The 19,352-nt window shown below is 46.5% G+C and overlaps 1 protein-coding gene across 3 annotated transcripts in view; it reads left to right on the top strand.

Annotated features, from left to right (window-relative positions):
* Positions 1-19,352, top strand: part of SKIC3 (SKI3 subunit of superkiller complex) — a 244,395-nt gene that overhangs the window by 98,032 nt on the left and 127,011 nt on the right. For all 3 annotated transcript variants that reach the window (XM_068247711.1, XM_068247706.1, XM_068247702.1), the window contains 2 exons: positions 1,341-1,439; positions 3,984-4,092. In XM_068247711.1, the coding sequence (XP_068103812.1) occupies positions 1,341-1,439; positions 3,984-4,092 (208 nt within the window). The remainder of the gene's footprint in view (positions 1-1,340; positions 1,440-3,983; positions 4,093-19,352) is intronic.

The following is a 19,352-nucleotide window of genomic DNA, read 5'->3' as shown; positions in this document are numbered from 1 at the left end:
TGCTTTCTGTTAACAATGCCTTTCTTCTTGCCACTCTTCCATAAAGGCCAACTTTGTACAGTGCATGACTAATAGTTGTCCTATGGACAGAGTCTTCCACCTGAGCTGTAGATCTCTGCTGCTCGTCCAGAGTCGCCATGGGCCTCTTGACTGCATTTCTGATCAGCGCTCTCCTTTTTCGGCCTGTGAGTTTAGGTGGACGGCCTTGTCTTGGTAGGTTTACAGTTGTGCCATACTCCTTCCATTTCTGAATGATCGCTTGAACAGTGCTCCGTGGGATGTTCAAGGCTTTGGAAATCTTTTTGTAGCCTATGCCTACTTTAAATTTCTCAATAACTTGATCCCTGACCTGTCTTGTGTGTTCTTTGGACTTCACGGTGTTGTTGCTCCCAATATTCTCTTAGACAACCTCTGAGGCCCTCACAGATCAGCTGTATTTGTACTGACATTAGATAACACACAGGTGCACTCTATTTAGTCATTATCACTCATCAGGCAATGTCTGTAGGCTACTGACTGCACTCAGATCAAAGGAGGTGAATAATTATGCACGCACCACTTTGCAGTTATTTATTTATAAAAAATGTTTGGAATCATGTATGATTTTCATTCCAATTCTCATGTGTACACCACTTTGTGTTGGTCTTTCATGTGGAATTCCAATAAAATTGATTCATGTTTGTGGCAGTAATATGACAAAATGTGGAAAACTTTAAGGGGGCCGAATACCTTTGCAACCCACTGTATGTGTTAGAATTGCCCAGTCAAAGTCCAGATCTAAATCCAATCGAGAATCTGTGGCAAGATCTGAAAACTGCTGTTCACAAATACTGTCCATATAATCTGACTGAGCTGGAGCTGTTTTGCGAAGAAGAATGGGCAAGGATTTCAGTCTCTAGATGTGCAAAACTGGTAGAGACATACCCTAAAAGACTGGCAGCTGTAATTGCAGTAAAAGATGGTTCTACAAAGTATTGACTCAGGGGGCTGAATAATTACGCACACCCCACTTTGCAGCTATTTATTTGTAAAAAAATGTTTGGAATGATGTATGATTTTCGTTCCACTTCTCACATGTACACCACTTTGTATTGGTCTTTCACGTGGAATTCCAATAAAATTGATGCATGTTTGTGGCAGTAATGTGACAAACTTCAAGGGGGCTGAATACCTTTGCAACCCACTGTATATTGTATTGTTATACTTTTGTAATCTGTTGTACAGCGCACAGAATATGCAGATGCTATATTAATCCATAATAACAACATACTGCAAATTTCAGATAACTTTTAGGCATGCATAGTTTAATTTGCTTTCACAGAAGCCTTCTTTCATTTTAGATGTTGAATGCATTTGAAAATGCCATCTTGTGTCTAGAAGAGGTACCTGGAGAAGAGCACCGTGCCATTTGTCAGGAGTATGTCATCTGTTTGTCCAAGGTAAGTACTCTCCTTGTTGACGTCTTCTATTCCAGAGCCCCGATGAGTCAGATTGATGACCTTTTTGCATGCTCTTCAGCATGCTGCTTCTTTGAATTATGGCTTGGTCATCTTTAAGACTTACCCAAGCTAATCTTTTTATTTTCAGTTAAATCAAGCAGGTTAATACTGCTGTCTGTGCAGCAGAGTTTCCTTGACTTCCTGTCCCAATTACATGTAGATAAGTTGAAAAAGTTTCTTGTATTTTTTTATTTCCATCGTTGAAGGATAACCCAGTGTCCTGTCTGGTAACTTTTGTTATTAGAACATGATGATGTCAGGAAAACACTCCTCAATAGGAACACAGACCGAGATCATTCCACTCTGATGAAGAATTGAAATATACATTTTGGCTTAAAGAGTAACTGTCAGCCTGCAAAAGCTAATTTAAACCTCTATTCTCCTGTGTTAAACAGTTTAGAAGGAAGCCAAAAAGGCAATACTGAAGTTAAAAATCTCTCTTACTTTTGATGTGTGCTGAACAGCAAGGCTGTTATTCCCAAGCTCTTAAGTAGGACGAGAGGCCGCATAACATACTGCAAAGCATTCTGGGGCTGCTTCTCCCCACCTTGGGTCCTCCCCTCGGCTGCTAGTGAGAAGTTACAGGCTCATGTTACAGCAGCTTGTAACGCAGCCCAGCTCACAGCACTGAAAAAAATCACAGGGCAGAGTATACTGCATGAGTCCGCTATTGTTCCTAGCCACATGGCTAATTAATATTCACTGCACAGTAGTGTTGTCCATTAGGCTCTTTTTTGTGAGTCGAATCATCAGGAAGCAGGGAGGACATAACGACACAATTGGCTTCATAGGAGACAGACAAACACGGAACCTGCCATGAGCTGTCAGGAGCATCATTCTCTCCAAATACTATATAAATATTCTGTGTAATCCAAACGTGGACAGTGACATGCATATGTAATGTAAGTACAGCCAATCTTTAGCTGATATGTGTTTTTTTTCTCTGAGACCTTATACCTAACAGCTCCTCTTTAAAGGATACCCAAGATGAAATAAAAGATTGTTCTTTTACTTACCTGGGGCTTCTTCCATCCCCATAGGCTTTTATGTCCCTCGCTGTCCTCTTCTTTGCTCAGCTGTTCGCCCCGCTAGATAGAGGAGAACCGGGAGGACAGTGTATAGCAGACAAGGCTACGGGGGATCAAAGAAGCCCCAGGTAAGTAAGAGCAGTCTTATATTTCACCGTTGGTATTTTAATACCCACCTGCTGGCTCCAAATAAAGCTTTTAAGGGTACCATTACCTGTAGTGTTCCCAGAAAACACATAAAGGACCACTATTTTTCCTATGTTTCTGTCACTAAGAGTAGGTAATAAAAACCTGAGAGATCTGACAGATTTTGAACTAGTCCATTCTCAGTACTACCTTTCTTCTTTACAAAAGCACTCCCTACTTGTTTGCGCACTTTTGACAGTTTGACTGCAGTTTAGTAAGTGCTTTGATAAATAAAGAAATAACCGAGAATCCCCCCCGAGGAGATGGAGTGGTTAAACACCTGACAGATTAGTCAGATTTTTACTATCTATAGTAAGTGACAGCGACTGAGGAAAAACGAATTTACAGTGCATTTTACGCTGGGAGATATCTACACTTAATATGCATGTATTTTCAATTTTTCATGTTGATTAACCTTAACCAAAATGTATTAAAATGTTACTGTATTTTGTATTTATACTGAAAACCTATGAGGGAGGCTGTCATACTTACAACCTGGTTACTAGTTAAAAGATAGATGCTTTCTTAACCCTTTCTAGTCCCTTAAAGGACACCTTAAGGTCTGTAAAAAAAAAAAAAATCAACTTACCTGGGGCTTCTACCGGCCCCCTGCAGACGTCAATGATTCTACGGTCCCCTGCCGCAATTCTGCTCACGTTGCCAGGAGAGTGATGTCCAGGCGCAGTACGAGGTTTTCTCATACTGCGTCTGCTTAACACACTCCTGGCAATGGAAGCGTGTGGCAAGGGCCAAGCAGGCACAGTGGCCGTCAACTTGTAAGTCAGCAGTAATGAAAGTGAGCCGTGGCAGGGGACCGGAGTATAGTTTTTTCTAGCGCAAGCACAGGACATCTGCAGGGGTCGGTAGATGTCTCAGGTAAGCTAAACTTTATTTTTTTAAGACCTTATAGGTATCCTTTAAGGACCAGTGCCGTTCTTTCCCTTTTGTAAACAGTGATTACTATGATTGGCTCAAAGCAATCACGGGCCCTGACCAGCACACAGTTCTGCTGTCATAATATGACAGCAGAGCGAACAGGCTGCAGGGACGACAAAGCGTTGCAAACAGCAAGAGCGGCGGGACCACGCGGCATGAGAAGCTGAAATGTACGCCCCTGGCAGCGATAACCGCTCCCAAACAGTGTTGTGGTCCAGAACCACTTGAAATAAACATCTATCAGAAAGCAGCATGACTTTCCTTTTTTATACAGTAGTTGAAGGAGGTAGCCTAGGTTGAATGCGGTATATTTTATTCTCCTTTTCTGTACCAGCTGCCGCACGAGGAAGCCAAGCTGAAAGATATGTGCAACAACATGACAGCGGCCTACCCTACCCTCACCTTTCCTCTGGAAATACTCAGCCTGCACTTCATTAAATCTGGTAAGCCAACCCTTCATTGGAGGCCTTTATCAAATCTGTTGCTGCTTTGATGCTTTGTTTTTTTTATTGCTTAAAGAGACACTGAAGCGAGAATAAATCTCGCTTCAGAGCTTATATTCAGCAGGGGCATGTGTGCCCATGCTAAACCGCCACTATCCCGCGGCTAAACGGGGGTCCCTTACCTCCCAAATCCCCCCCTGCAAAATCAACGACCAACTTGGTCGTAGATTTTGCTGCTGTTGAGGCAGGGATAACGGCTGCAGCCCTGCCTCTCAGCGCCATCTATCAGCAGCGCATCGCCGCCTCTCCCCCGCCCCTCTAAGCGAAGGAAGACTGAGAGGGGCGGGGGAGAGGCGGAGATACGCGCTGATAGACGCGTGTGAGGCAAGGCTGCGGCCGTTAGCCCTGCCTCAAGCAGGAAGAGATCCCCGGGACTCCACGAGGGGATTTTGGAGGTAAGGGACCCCCGTTTAGCTGCGGGATAGCGGCGGTTTAGCAGGGGCACACATGCCCCTGCTGAATATAAGCTCTGAAGCGAGATTTATTCACGCCTCAGAGTCTCTTTAACACAAACTTCCTGTGTGTACCATTTAAAGATGACAAAATCTGTATTTAAGGGCTATATCAATTAAAAAAAATAATTCCTCTATACACATATGCATTGCATATGATTTTGATTCTTCTTTAAAGAATTGCTGCTCACACTGGGAGCAGATATTACTGGGAAATGCAGAAATGTTTATTTTGTTGTCATTGATGCATTTTTACATCACATGATGCAAAGTAGCCAATGACACATCTTTGGCATTTGGGCGAATACATTGGCTGACAGTACACTTTTATATTGTTGGAAGAGCCATGGAATGCTAGTGTTTTATGTGCACATAAAAACAAAGTAATCAATCAAAATAATCAAACTGAAAAAATATTTGGCATTAATCCTTGCTGTATGTAGAACAGCGCTAAAACAGTGAATTTTTCTCAATAAAATAGGATTTTCCTAAGTAAGAAAAAGTTTGCTGGTTTGTTACTGCTGTCTGTGTCCTGACTGCATAGATACCGGTACTTGCTTTTTGTCCTGGAGATAACTGTAATATAATGCAAGCCTCTAGTATCAATGGCAAACCAAGATTTTTCTAATCCCCTCTACAAAAAAAAAATGTAATTGCGTGCTCTGTCCTTTTTGAAGTCATACATTATTCATTCGATTTTAAATACTATAATTCTCCTGTGTTGCTGCGTCCTCCTGTCCCTGTGTCCGTGCTTTGCGCTACTGTGCTTGTGCAGCACAGACAGCCATTGGGACAGGATGAAGGGGCCAGGGGGCCGGACGTGTGTGTGCATGCGGCGAGCTGGCGCGCACGCATGCGCGCTGACATGCGACAGACCTAGAGCCTGTTTTTAAACGGGCTTAGGTCTACTAGTAATTAATATCATAGACCAATCTATGGCTTACTAGGCCTTTAGCATTTTCTACAAGCTTGTGTCATGACACACAATGATAATTTCATCCAAAACCACAATTTGTCTGTAAATTGATGCTGCAAAATTCGCTTTGAAGTTGCTCTATAAAAGCGATTTTGCAGCAATATTACTACCTGAACCAACAAGAAAAGAAAAAAAAATGCAATTGCTAGAAATAAAATAAAAAAATTGCTACACAAAATGCTGGAAATTGCTTAGGAAATCGCTGTACAAAGCACTACCAAAAACTCGCAGTGCACTGGTTATGTCTCTGCCTCTGACATGGTAGACCTGGGTTCAAATCTCGGCTCTTCCTGTTCAGTAAGCCAGCACCTATTCAGTAAGGAGTTCTTTGTGCAAGACTCCCTAACACTGCTACTGCCTATAGAGCTCTAGAGGCTGCAGCTCTGGCGCTTTCTGTCCACAGGAGAAAAGCGCTATGCAAATGTTTGGAATTGTTATTATGTTTTGTTGACACTTTGAAATATCTCCTGTTTGTCCTGCTTATGCTTTTACACAAATAACAAAAGCAGGACTTGTTTATGAAAGCACACAATAATATTAGCCGTAGCTGTCAGCTTTCCCCCATTTGCGATCTCTATTAGGAACATTACAGCTGAAATTTGATTCGAAGCCTGAATAATACCTCCCAACTCCTTTCATCTGTGTTTTAACATTGCAATCAGCCTTGTTATTCATGGCGTGACATAGCCATGATTTTTTCTTTTTGTTTGTTACTTAGATGTGTATGTTGGATTAGGGCTGAAAGTATGAGAATGGGCACATGTTATTTACAATTTCGTGTTATTTTCAACACTGAGGAGAACAGGCTGTACAGGGTGACCCTGTATAGAGCTATTAGTAATTATGGACAATTCAGAGACAAAGATAATTATACTTACTAAGTTCGCTAGCTCTGTGATGGTTGCCATCTACTTGTAGTTCATTATATGAAATAAAGTCCCAGATCTGGCTCATTCAGAAAATGGCATTATACTCATCTCTGCAGCAGGATAAGGATTATAAGGATAATTATACCTTCTTCTGTCACTTCTGCCTCACAAAGAGCTATTAAACCTGAGGTTTATCCTGAAAGAAAGCAAGATAAGTGTCATTCTACTGTGTTTTCTGGCAGTTATATCGGGAATGAAAGAAAATATGTGGCACGTGCAAAAATAAGCATTTATATTTATACTATTTTCTTGCATAAAATGTTGTAATCTAGCATAGAATTTTTATATACAGTATTTTCCGCCGTATAAGACGCTCCGGAATATAAGACGCACCCAAGTTTGGAGGGCAAAAACCAGGGGAAAAAAAAAACTAAACCTGGTGCGTCCATATTCCGGGAGTGTCTTGTACATGTCCTTCTGTGTGTCCTCGTGTGCTCCTGTGCCCCCCCATATCCCCATGTGTCCTTCTATGTGTCCTCATGTGCCCCCATGTGTCCTCCTGTGCTTCCCATGTGTCCTCCTGTGTGTCATCATGTGTCCTTCTGTGCCCCCCATGTGTCCTCCTGTGTGTTCTCATGTGCCCCCCATGTGTCCTGCTGTGCCCCCCATCTGTCCTCCTATGCCCCCATGTGTCCTTTTGTGCGCCCCCATGTTTCCTCATGTGTGCTTCCATATGTCCTCCTGTGCCCCCTGTGTCCTGTGGTCCTCATGTGCCCCCCATGTGTCCTTCTGTGCCCCCCATGTGTCCTTCTGTGCCCCCCATGTGTCCTCCTGTGCCCCCCCATGTGTCCTCATGTGCCCCCTCATGTGTCTGTCTGTGAACCCCTCATGTGTGCTCCTGTGCCCCCCATGTGTCCTCCTGTGCCCCCTCATGTGTGCTCCTGTGCCCCCCATATGTCCTCCTGTGCCCCCATGTGTTCTTTTGGGTGTCCTCATTTGCCCCCCATGTGTCCTTGTGTGCCCCCCTGCCTTCCCCCTGCCTGCCTTCCTCCCTCCCGCCTGCCTGAGTCTCCTGTCCCCCCCCCCCCCCCCGGTGGAGTGTCAATAGCGGCCGGCAACTTACCTCTGGCATGCTACCGCGTTGATCCTAGGTCATTGCGCTGCCCCCCGCTAGCCTCCCCCTTGCGTATCTGGCCCCCCCCCCGGATGTTGGAATAAGTAGCGGTAGCCTACCTCCGCAATGTGCCCGCGATGACTGCAGACATCCATCTCCCTGGCACTTCTCGCTCTAGTGACTGGCTTGAACTGCACGTCATCAGTTCAAGCCGGTCACTAGAGCGAGAAGTGCCGGGGAGACGGATGTCTGCAGTCATCGCGGGCACATTGCGGAGGTAAGCTACCGCTACTTATTCAAACACCCGGGGGGTCCAGATACGCAAGGGGGAGGCAGAGAAGGCTAGCGGGGGCAGCGCAGTGATCTAGGATCAGCGCGGGAGCATGCCAAAGGTAAATTGCCGGCCACTATTGACACTCCACCCGGGGGGGCCAGGAGACTCAGGCAGGCACGGGGAAGGCAGGCACAGAAAGGCAGGGAATCCCCGACGGCGGCGGGTCAGCGGTTCTGTATCGGCGTAATTTCTCTTTGCCCATTCCCAGACTCTCTTACTTAAGCTTCTCTAAGGAAGCAGGCGTGCCCGAGATACACGTGTAAGGCTGTCCAGGTCAGCTGCGGCGGTGTTAGCCTGACGGGGAAGCAGGTATCTAGCCTTTTTCTGGTTATACGATATAACCATATTCAATGCTTAGATTCTTTTGGTTCTATACAGGATTACATGCTAACAGTGGGTATCTGTTTCACTGGGCGATATCTTCTAGGAGGTTTTAGGGATTTGCAGGATCACATTTTATGTTTAGTATTCCATACACCTTGTGTATTTAATATACAGTATATTTTTTTGTATGCATGTTTGGTGGATTCTGTGACATGGTACTGTGGTGACTATTGGTTTAAATGAATTATGCACATAGCACTTTTTTGAATCTGACCAAATTGTTGTGGCTTACTGGCTTACGTTGTAGGTGCATTGTAGCACCCTGTTATTGCACACTTTTGTATTTATAGCTAGATTGCCTGCTATAGACATTGTTCTATACATATGTTTATATTTATCCTCAGACTTTGCACCAGCTCCCACAGCCATTCTTTTTGACTTTTGTATTACCCCATGCAGCCAACCCTTATTTTAACTTTGTTCTCATGTTATGTGATTGTCTTGTGTCATTTTATGTATGTGATACTTTTAACTACTATTTGGTTGTGTAAAAATAAAGATTATTCAATTACACTATAGCTTGCTGGTGCGTTGAGATGCTTTTTTCTCTTTGTTGCATATATTTTGGTTATATCTCTAGATACACACAGAATCAGGTAATTTATTGATGGTGATAGTGCTGTGTTCTCTGATTCTCTTTTCTTGTGCAAAGCTTAAAGAGACTAACAAAATTTGTAGCCTTATTTCTTTTCTTTGTCAAGCCTTGTCGAGCCAGGGAGGAATGCACTGCTTCTCCTATGATGGGGCGAAGTTATGCACACCCCTCCACGCCCCCTGCAGGCTCTGTGTGTGTGCTGTGTGTATGAGTCACATGCAAGGTCTCTGCTCACAGCCAGCCTGTCTGTAACCTTGTGAACAGCTGTGAGTGCAGAATGATCAGTTCAAAGCCCAGACAAGCAGCTAAGGCAACAAGTGGGAGAAACATTCCAGCAGTCAAGTCACGTTTGAAGAGCCTTTGCAAACAGGCACCTGCTCTGATGATGTATTTCCTGTTTGGTGGTCAATGAATAGAACAGTGATTTTATCACCAGGAAAGCAGCGGGGATCGGTGAAAATGGCACAGAGGGGGCTAGGAGAAGACAACAAACAGGCTGGTACTTTTATTTGTGATTTTCACAGTACAGAGTATCTTTAAAGAGACACTGAAGCGAGACTAAATCTCGCTTCAGCTCTCGTATATAGCAGGGGCATGTGTGCCCCTGCTAAAACGCCGCTATCCCACAGCTTAACGGGGGTCCCTTCACCCCCAACCCACCCCCCGCAAAAGTTGGTCGCAGAATTGGTCGCTACATTTCTCTTCCTGGAGGCAGGGCTAACGGCTGCAGCCCTGCCTCCCAGCGCGTATCGCCGCCTCTCCCCCGCCCCTTTCAGTGAAGGAAGACTGAGAGGGGCGGGGGAGAGGCGGAGATACGCGGCTGACAGACGCGCGTGGGGTAGGGCTGCGGCGGTTAGCCCTGCCCCAATGCGGAAACGCTCCCCCGCATTACGGAGGGGATTTGGGGGGACAGGGACCCCCGTTAAGCCGCGGGATGGCGGCGTTTTAGCAGGGGCACACATGCCCCTGCTATATATGAGGTCTGAAGCGAGATCTATTCTCGCTTCAGACTCTTTAACCTCCTCGGCGTTCTATTGAGATCGCCAGGGAGGCTGCGGGAGGGTTTTTTTTTTATTAAAAAAAAACTATTTCATGCAGCCAACTGAAAGTTGGCTGCATGAAAGCCCACTAGAGGGCGCTCCGGAGGCGTTCTTCCGATCGCCTCCGGCGCCCATAATAAACAAGGAAGGCCGCAATGAGCGGCCTTCCTTGTTTTGCTTAGATCGTCGCCATGGCGACGAGCGGAGTGACGTCATGGACGTCAGCCGACGTCCTGACGTCAGCCGCCTCCGATCCAGCCCTTAGCGCTGGCCGGAACTTTTTGTTCCGGCTGCGCAGGGCTCAGGCGGCTAGGGGGGCCCTCTTTCGCCGCTGCTCGCGGCGAATCGCCGCAGAGCGGCGGCGATCAGGCAGCACACGCGGCTGGCAAAGTGCCGGCTGCGTGTGCTGCACTTTATTTGATAAAAATCGGCCCAGCAGGGCCTGAGCGGCAGCCTCCGGCGGTGATGGACGAGCTGAGCTCGTCCATACCGCTCAGGAGGTTAACTGTCATGCATAAAATCAAAAATCAATTCTTTATTTTTATCTGGTAAACAAGTAATAGAGATGCTAACCAGGCTATCCAAAAGTTAAAAATCACTATTACTTTTCTTCTCCAGAGAAGATCATTCCCCGGTTTCCCTGCCTTTTACTTGGTACATCTGCGCACAAAGGAAGTTGCAGGGCATGCTGGGTTTTCTTCTTTACTTTCCCCTCAGACATAACTAATGCAGTCTGATTGGTTGAAGCCTCTTACCTTCCCATTTTTCCCTCTCACACCACACCTCTGTTACTCTCTGATTTGCCAATATTTCTCATGCTGAGGCATTGCACTTTCTACTGCCAAGCTGGGTGGGAGTGTCTGAACACTAGGAGGAGGGCAGGCAAAGCATACACTGACAGAGTAAGGGAGGAAATGATTTCAGGATTGGCTTCAAGATAGACCGTAAAAATGGAAAATCCTAAGAAGGATTTTTTTTTTTTTCACTGTAGAAAATCACTAAAATCAAAATGTGGACAGTGCAATACATATATTATGTAAGTAGAGCAAGTATTTATCTATTTATGTATGTAGGGTTTTTTTCTGAGATAGTATGGCTGACAGCTCCTCTTAGACTATCTGTAGTTTAACCACTTTACCTCCGCCCGTACGGATTTCTCCGTCCCTTTTTCCATCCTTTAACCCCCAGGGACGGAGAAATCCGTACTTTCTGCGCTCTTGCCGCTGCCCGCGCTCCCGCTCGTAAACACGCCGCCCGCCGCTAGTAAACACGCCGCCGCCCGCTCGCCCGGAGATCAATGAACGGGAAAATCCATTCCCATTCGTTGATCTAAGCCCCGCAATGATCCGCTGCTCTCCGATGAGCAGCGCGATCATTGTGAAAAGATACACACTTACCCAGCCTCCAAGTACTTCCTCCAAGCTTCCGGAAGGACGCTTGGAGGTCGCATTAAAACAAAAAGTTACTGTGGCCATCTTGTGGCGAAATAGTAAAACTACACCCTACACAAATTTTCACATACAAATAAATTACTTTTACACAAAAAAATTAACTTATTACCTCCCACACTCCCAATTTTTTTTTTTTGTAATTAAAAAAAAATTAAAAAATGTACAATAAAAAAAAAAACATAAATAGTTACCTTAGGGACTGAACTTTTTAAATATTTATGTCAGGAGGGTACAACACTGTTACTTTATAAACTATTGGCTTGTAATTAGGGATGGACGCAAAACTGAAAAAAATGCACCTTTATTTCCAAATAAAATATTGGCGCCAAACATTGTGATAGGGACATAATTTAAACGGTTTTATAACCAGGACAAAAGGGCAAATACATTTCATGGGTTTTAATTACAGTAGCATGCATTATTTAAAAACTATAATGGCCGAAAACTGAAAAATAATTTTTTTTTTCCCACATTTTTCCTATTTTCCCATTAAAACACATTTAGAATAAAATAATTCTTGGCATAATGTCCCACCTAAAGAAAGCCTAATTGGTGGCGGAAAAAACAAGATATAGTTCATTTCATTGCGATAAGTAATAATAAAGTTATAGACAAATGAGTTTAAGGAGCGCCGAAAGGTGAAAATTGCTCTGGTGGTCAGGGGGTAAAACCCCTCAGTGGTGAATGGGTTAAAGGAAACCTGCAGTAAGAGGGATGGCGATTAGATGCCGTAGTAATAGACAAAGTAGCTATAGTGGTTGCTACGGGGCTCAGGAACAGGAGGGGACCTCATGATTTGCGGTATTACCACTAGCTTAGAAGCTGTTTAAATTGCTACTTGCCTGGTTGTTGTGCTGAGCTGTGCCTCTGTTAATGACCCAGAACAAATATGCAGGTCACAGTCTCTGACCCAGACTGCATTGGCTATACATGTATTGCTCAAGGTGAGTCACAAACTGCTGCAGTCACAAGAATGCTTCTTGAACTTGAAGGGAAAATAAACTTATGAGACAATTCATTGTATGTGTAGTATGAATGATAAATATAGATATAGATTAGATTAGTAACATATAATATAATATAGATTAGTAACATATAAATGATTCTCTTATTTTTATTGGTTGCATCAGATTGCACATTTGCTGTTTAGAATCCACACTTTGCTTTTTTTAGCTGAAGAAGAAACCAAAGTAATGAACCCTTGAACTTCCCTGCATTAAAACCATATTATAAAAGACACGCTGTTCAACAAGCTCTTTTGCATAGATAACAATTTGGGGGAGGGAGGGGGGGGGGTTAACCCTTACCGTCAGGGCCGGATTTACAATAAGGCACTGTAGGCATGTGCCTACAGGCTCCTGATAATGGAAAAGCGCCTAGTGCCTCCCTCTATCCTTCCCTATGCAAAGTCCCAAGCAAGAGCGTAAATGAGAAGTTACTCACCCAGCTCTTGGCATTCCACTGACGAGATATCCCTTCATTCGGGGGCAACTTAATACTAACGGACAGCTGTAGCTACCTATGACTGGCAAGGGAAGTAAGGGAGACATCACAGCTAGACCGGCCAGCACACTTGTGCTGCGGTTCGGCAGGAGTTTGTAGGTTCATGGAGTGTGAAGTCTAGGTTGCCACGGCATCAGTGCCTATAGGCTCCTGTGATATAAATCCTGGCCTGCTTACCGTCCTAGAGAACAGTGGGGGCCTTAAAGAGAACCCGAGGTGAGGTTCTGACAATGCACTCCACGTACAGAGGCTGGGTCTGCCTATACTGCCCAGCCTCTGTTGCTATTTCAATCCCCCCTAAGTTGCCCCTGCACTCTGCAACCCCCCATAAATCACAGCCGCGCTGTGCGGGCTGTGTTTACATCTGTACTGTCACTCTGCGTGCTCCCTCCGCCTCCTGCATAGCTCTGGTCCCCGCCCGCGTCCCTTCCCTACAATCAGCGGGGAGGGAAGGGACGCGGGCGGGTACTGGAGTTATGCAGGAGGCGGGGGGAGCAGCAGACTGACAGTAAAGAGATAAACACAACCCGCTGCGACAAGCTGTGTGTCGACAGCAAGGCTGTGATTTATGGGGGATAGCAGAGCGCAGGGGGGCTTAGGGGGGATTGAAATAGCAACAGAGGCTGGGCAGTATAGGCAGACCCAGCCTCTGTATGTGGATTGCATTGTCAGAACCCCACCTCGGGTTCTCTTTAAGACAATTTTTTAGTAAGGCTAGATATACTGTACATAACTAATGTTGCAGGTTACCATCACATCTGTACAGCATCGGGCCCCAAACTGTTGTGCATCAGATCATTTCCCAATTTCTGCAGATGCATAACGAAGCTCGCAAGGGGGTGGTGCAATGCGTCGGTGGGCGGGGTTCTGCCTCGAAGTCCTGCAAGTTGGCTGACTGGCTGCAAAGGGGGTGTTGTAGTGTGACGTCTAACAGTTAGGCTCCCCGGCATGTTGTATGCCGCTCAGGTAGAGCCGCCTGCACGCGGGAACTACCGTCATGATTGGTTGTAAGCCAAAGATCCCTTCTCCTCCTCCCGGTGTTCAGTTGGATGAAGAGCCGCATATTTGTGATATCCCGGAGTATCGGAGAACTGCGTTTAGTGAGATCCAATAAATAAAAGACAAACACTTATATTGCGCTTTTCTCCTGCAGTCTCAAAGCGACAGAGCTGCAGCCACTAGGACGCGCTCTATAGGCAGTAGCAGTGTTAGGGAGACTTGCCTAAGGTCTCCTACTGAATAGGTGCTGGCTTACTGAAAAGGCAGAGCCGAGATTCAAACCCAGGTCTCCTGTGTCAGAGGCAGAGCCCTTAACCATTACACTATCCAGCCTTCATCTTGCAGGCCGGTATTTTTCCAAGCTCTATCATCCCTTCACACTGAGATTATAACCTCTCTTCCTCTCTGAAGAAAGACCAGTTTTTGGTTTATGAGAGGAATTGTGTGGATGGGTGATTGGGAGTGCTCCACAAGCAGGCAGATTTTAACTGTTTTTAGATTGGGTGATCTGTAGATGGTTCATTGTAATTGTTGCAATAAAAGCTATTTTGTAATCTCCTATGCCAGGAGTGATGACGCTTTTTCCATATTGTTAGTTTTTACTTACCTGCTCCTGTAGACTTTTACGTTCCCCTGTGTCCTTAGGGTCCCATCCGTTGTTCTGCTTTTACCAAAAATAGTCTGTGCCATGTCACGCACTAAGATACACGTGCTGTTCCGCAAGTACGCCTGCTGAATCGCTTCCATAGCCGAGATCGGTTCACGTAGTTTCAAGTCTGTATGAAGTGAACATGCACAGAACAAGGAGGCGTGTAGCTGGTAAAGTGCATGCACCGTAATGTGCAAGTCGGGAACATTATTTGGGGTGACAGCAGAAAAACAGATTGGAACAGGAGGACACCAAGGTACCTCAAAGACTATGGGGGCTGGAAGAAGCCCCAGGTTAGTAATCGTAATAACTTTTCCCCCCTGTCTCAGGTACACTTTAAGAATTGTGAAACTGTTGAAGGCAAGCAAATGAGATGAATGTTAGAATGGCAATTAGATTTATTTTGCAAGTAGGCTATGCCCCTTTTCGACTGTAATGTCCCATTAACAACATTGCATCTTCACACTGTTGGCCTGTCTGTAATTTCAAACAAAGTTGTAACACCTACAAGCTTGTTTGACTTGCAGGATACTCAAGTGGCCCTCCCCCCCCTGCTTAATTGTAAATTGTCTGCCAGACCATCTTGATTACTCATTTGCTCTGATGCTGTGTGTATATCAGGAGGTCTGTTAGTCGGGTCGGTCGTCTTCTAAGGGTCGTCTTCAAAGGGTGGAAATTAACCAGAATTTACCAGAATTCAACAGCAATTCAGCAGAAATCAGCTTTACACCAAGGTAACTTCCTCAATCTTTTAGCCTCACCTGCATTCCTGATCACTATCCAAACCTTACACACATTGCTTCCTCTCTCCTACTCCATGCTTCTTCCACCGTTCTCTACACATCTACCTCTGTCCAAACCACTGCCAGCCTCCTCACCACACGACGTAATGTACCCCTTCCCCCCTATCTTTTCTCTGGCTCACCCACACTTCACCCACCATATTCCTACCAACCCTTTGCCCCTCCTCCACCACTACCACATGCTATTCCTCCACCTGCTTCTCCAGCTGGTCCCAGTACTTTCTCCCTCCATCCTCAACCCACCCATCCCTAGACCCCCACTGGTCCCTAAACTCCCAGCCACCCCCCTTCCAGCCCCACCACACTCCTCTTGCATCCGCAGACCACATCATAATAATCTCACTCCCATCCATACAACCCCCAGGCACTCTCTCCCCCTGTTTTGTGGTCTCTGGAATGCCAGATCTGTCCGCAACAAGCTCACATCCATCCATGAGCTCTTCCTCTCCAAATCCCTCACCTTCCTCGCCCTCACAGAGACATGGCTCACCCCCTCTGACTGTACCGCAGCCGCTGCTCTCTCCTATGGGGGACTGCATCTCAGTCACACCCCCAGACCTGACAACAGGTCTGGAGGAGGAGTGGGCCTGCTTCTTTCCGCATCCTGCACCTTCCGGGTCCTATCACCGCCCCCTTCCCTGCACTTCTCATCCTTTGAGGCCCATGTAATCCGCCTGTACCAACCTCTCCCAACCATCATTGCGGTCCTATATCACCCCCCATCTGCTCCAACTTCACTCTTCCTGGCCTCCTGGCTCCCCCACATCCTGTCATCTGATCTCCCCACCATCATACTTGGGGATTTCAACTTACCTATCGATGAGCCTATCTCCACTGCTGCCAAGCAGCTACTCTCCCTCACCAAATCCCTTGGTCTCTCTCAGCACACAAATTCCGCCACCCACCGCGCTGGTCATACTCTTGACCTCATATTCTCAAAGTCCACCTCCCTCAGCAACCTGGACATCGCACCTTTCCCTATCTCTGACCATCACCTCCTCACCTTCACCATCTCCCCACCCCTCAGCCTGGTCGATGGCAGAGAGACCTACGTAATCTCAGCCCAAATGTCCTAGCAAGTCCCCTTCTTTCCCTCTCCTCCCACCTACTAGGCCTGAAAGATAAATCGAATTTAAATCGAAATCGCGATCACCAAGATCACAATTTCGGAATCGTTAAAGCAGCAATTATCGCGATCACGTCATTTCCACATGGGGGAAGTTTGAAGAAGTGTGCTTGGCAAACTCCGGGTTCCTGTTTGTCACATGACATACAGAAAGTATTCCGTGCATTAGAAGTTATGTCCAGAACCGATGCAGCTTGGCCGACAGAGGAGGCACAGAGAGAAACAGAGCGGGCACAGAGACACAAAGGGCAATAGAAAGACCCAGAGGAGGCATAAAGAGGCAAAGGGGGCACAAAGAGATAGAGGAGGGAACAACTAGGCAAAGAAGGGGAACAAAGCTTGATTGGAAGGAAACCGTGAATCGAATCGAATCGAAATCGCAATTTCAGACAGAAATCGCTCAATTCAACTTTTTCCTAAAATCGTTCAGGCCTACCACCTACCCACCCTAACATGCCCCAATGAAGCGGCTGCACAATATAACCTTGCCCTCTCATCTGCTTTAGATCAAGCTGCCCCCTCAATCTTCCGCCCTAACAAGCCCCCCAACCCTGGCACAACACCCACACACGTAACCTCAGGAAAGAAACTTGAGCAGCCGAACGGAAATGGAGGAAATCACATCTCAATTCTGACTTCCTAGATTACAAGGCCAAACTGTTACTCTTCCACACTGCCCTCTCTGAGGCTAAACAAAGGTACTTTGCAGCACTGATTGGAACCCAAGCTTTCAACCCTCGACAGCTTTTTGCTACCTTCAATTCCCTCCTCAACCCCACTCCTCCCCCTCCCAGCTCCTCCCTCTCAGCCAAGACTTTGCCAACCACTTCACCACTAAAATTGCAACAATACGCAATGAAATTTCCCTCCTCGATCCCTCCCTTCCCAACGCCTCTCAGGTTGTCCCCTTGCCTTCCCTCCCAGCTGCTCCCCTGTCTCATCCACCCCTCGCCTCTTTTGCTCCTGCCACCATTGATGAAGTCAGCCTGCTGCTAGTGGCTCCCCCCCCCCCCCCCCCACATCCTCTCCCTGTGATCCGGTACCCGCGAATACTCTTCGTCCCCACTTCCCTGACCTGGCCCCAGTCCTCACCTCCTTGTTAAATCTCTCCCTTTCCACAGGCATCTTCCCCAAAGCATTCAAACAGGCCACTGTACTTCCCCTGCTGAAAAAACCCTCACTCGACCCATCCCTACCCTCAAACTACCGCCCAATCTCCCTTCTTCCCTATGCTTCTAAACTCCTCGAACGCCTAGTCCGCCAACGCATTACCCAATACATCAACACCAATACCCTACTTGACCCCCTACAGTCTGGATTCCGACCTGCACACTCAACTGAAACAGCCCTCGCCAAGGTGGTCAACGACCTTACCCTTGCCAGGGCCAAAGGCAGTTATTCCATCCTGCTCCTCCTTGACCTCTCTGCAGCATTTGACACTGTTGACCACTCCCTCCTCCTCCAATCACTACAGTCCATGGGCATCCATGGTCTTGCCTTGGCCTGGATCTCCTCCTACCTATCCAATCGCTCCTTCACCACTTCCTTTAATGGCTCCTCCTCAACCCCTGCCCCCCTCTCAATTGGGGTCCCCCGGGGCTCTGTTCTAGGCCCCCTTCTTTTCTCCATATACACTTCCTCAATTGGCAAGCTTATCTCCTCCCTGGGCTTCAATTACCACCTTTATGCAGATGACACTCAGATTTGCCTCCATACCCCCGATCTCTCATCCACCACCATAAACAAGGTCTCCTCGTGTCTCTCAGAAATTTCCTCCTGGATGTCAGCTAGGTTCCTAAAGCTTAACCTAGACAAAACTGAGCTCCTGATCTTTCCACCCCATGCTGCTGCACCCCTCCCAGATTTCCACCTCACAATCGACAACACAACCTATCTCCCTACCTCCCGGGCCTGCTGTCTGGGTGTCACCTTGGACTCTGACCTCTCCTTCATCCCACACATCCAAAACATTACCAGAGCCTGCAATTTCCACCTCCGTAATATCTCCAAGATCCGCCCCTTCTTAACCCCGGACACGACCAAACTGCTCATCCATGCCCTCATCATCTCCCGCCTTGATTACTGTAACTCCCTCCTTTCTGGCCTCCCCCTGAAACGCACTGCCCCCCTTCAAACAGTGATGAACGTGGCTGCAAGACTCATCCATTCTTCGCACCGCTCTGCATCCACATCTCCCCTTTGTGAATCCCTGCACTGGCTCCCTATCCGTTTCAGGATACGTTTCAAGATTCTATGCCTAGCGTATAAATCTGTGCACAAAACCTGCCCTACCTACATCTCGGAGCTTGTTCACAGGTATACACCAGGTCGCCCCCTCCGTTCCTCAAACGACCTTCGCCTCACCACACCACGCATTTCACACTCCCATGCCCGCCTGCAGGATTTCTCAAGAGCTGCCCCCACCCTCTGGAATGCCCTTCCACCACCCATCAGACTTGCTCCCTCTTTCAACACATTCAAGCAAGCCCTCAAAACCCACCTCTTTATAATGGCCTACCCACCTCCTACCACACAGTAACTCTCTAAGGAATATTTAACAGCCCCACCTAGTGTTTCCACCCCTCCCTTTAGATTGTAAGCCTCTGGCAGGGTCCTCCACTCCCTAGTGTAATCTACAGGATCATGTGCTCCTGTCCTATGACAGCCTGTACTTGTATTACTGGGCCTACTTAACCAGCCCATATTGCATGATCATGTATTTTGTACAATTTGTATGTATAACTTTGTTCTATGTGTATAACCCTATGTATGTCACCCTTGTATCATTGTATATATTTATTGTCCAGCGCTGCGTAATATGTTGGCGCTTTATAAATACAATAAATAATAATAATAATAATCTTCATGAGATCTTTTAGCCTTGAAATATGTGTTAAATTGTTCT

This window comes from Hyperolius riggenbachi, chromosome 1, assembly GCF_040937935.1.
Source record: "Hyperolius riggenbachi isolate aHypRig1 chromosome 1, aHypRig1.pri, whole genome shotgun sequence".
In the NCBI taxonomy this organism is placed as follows: Eukaryota; Metazoa; Chordata; class Amphibia; order Anura; family Hyperoliidae; genus Hyperolius; species Hyperolius riggenbachi.
Note: the sequence above shows the minus strand (reverse complement) of the source record. Positions and strands in the feature narration are given on the sequence as shown.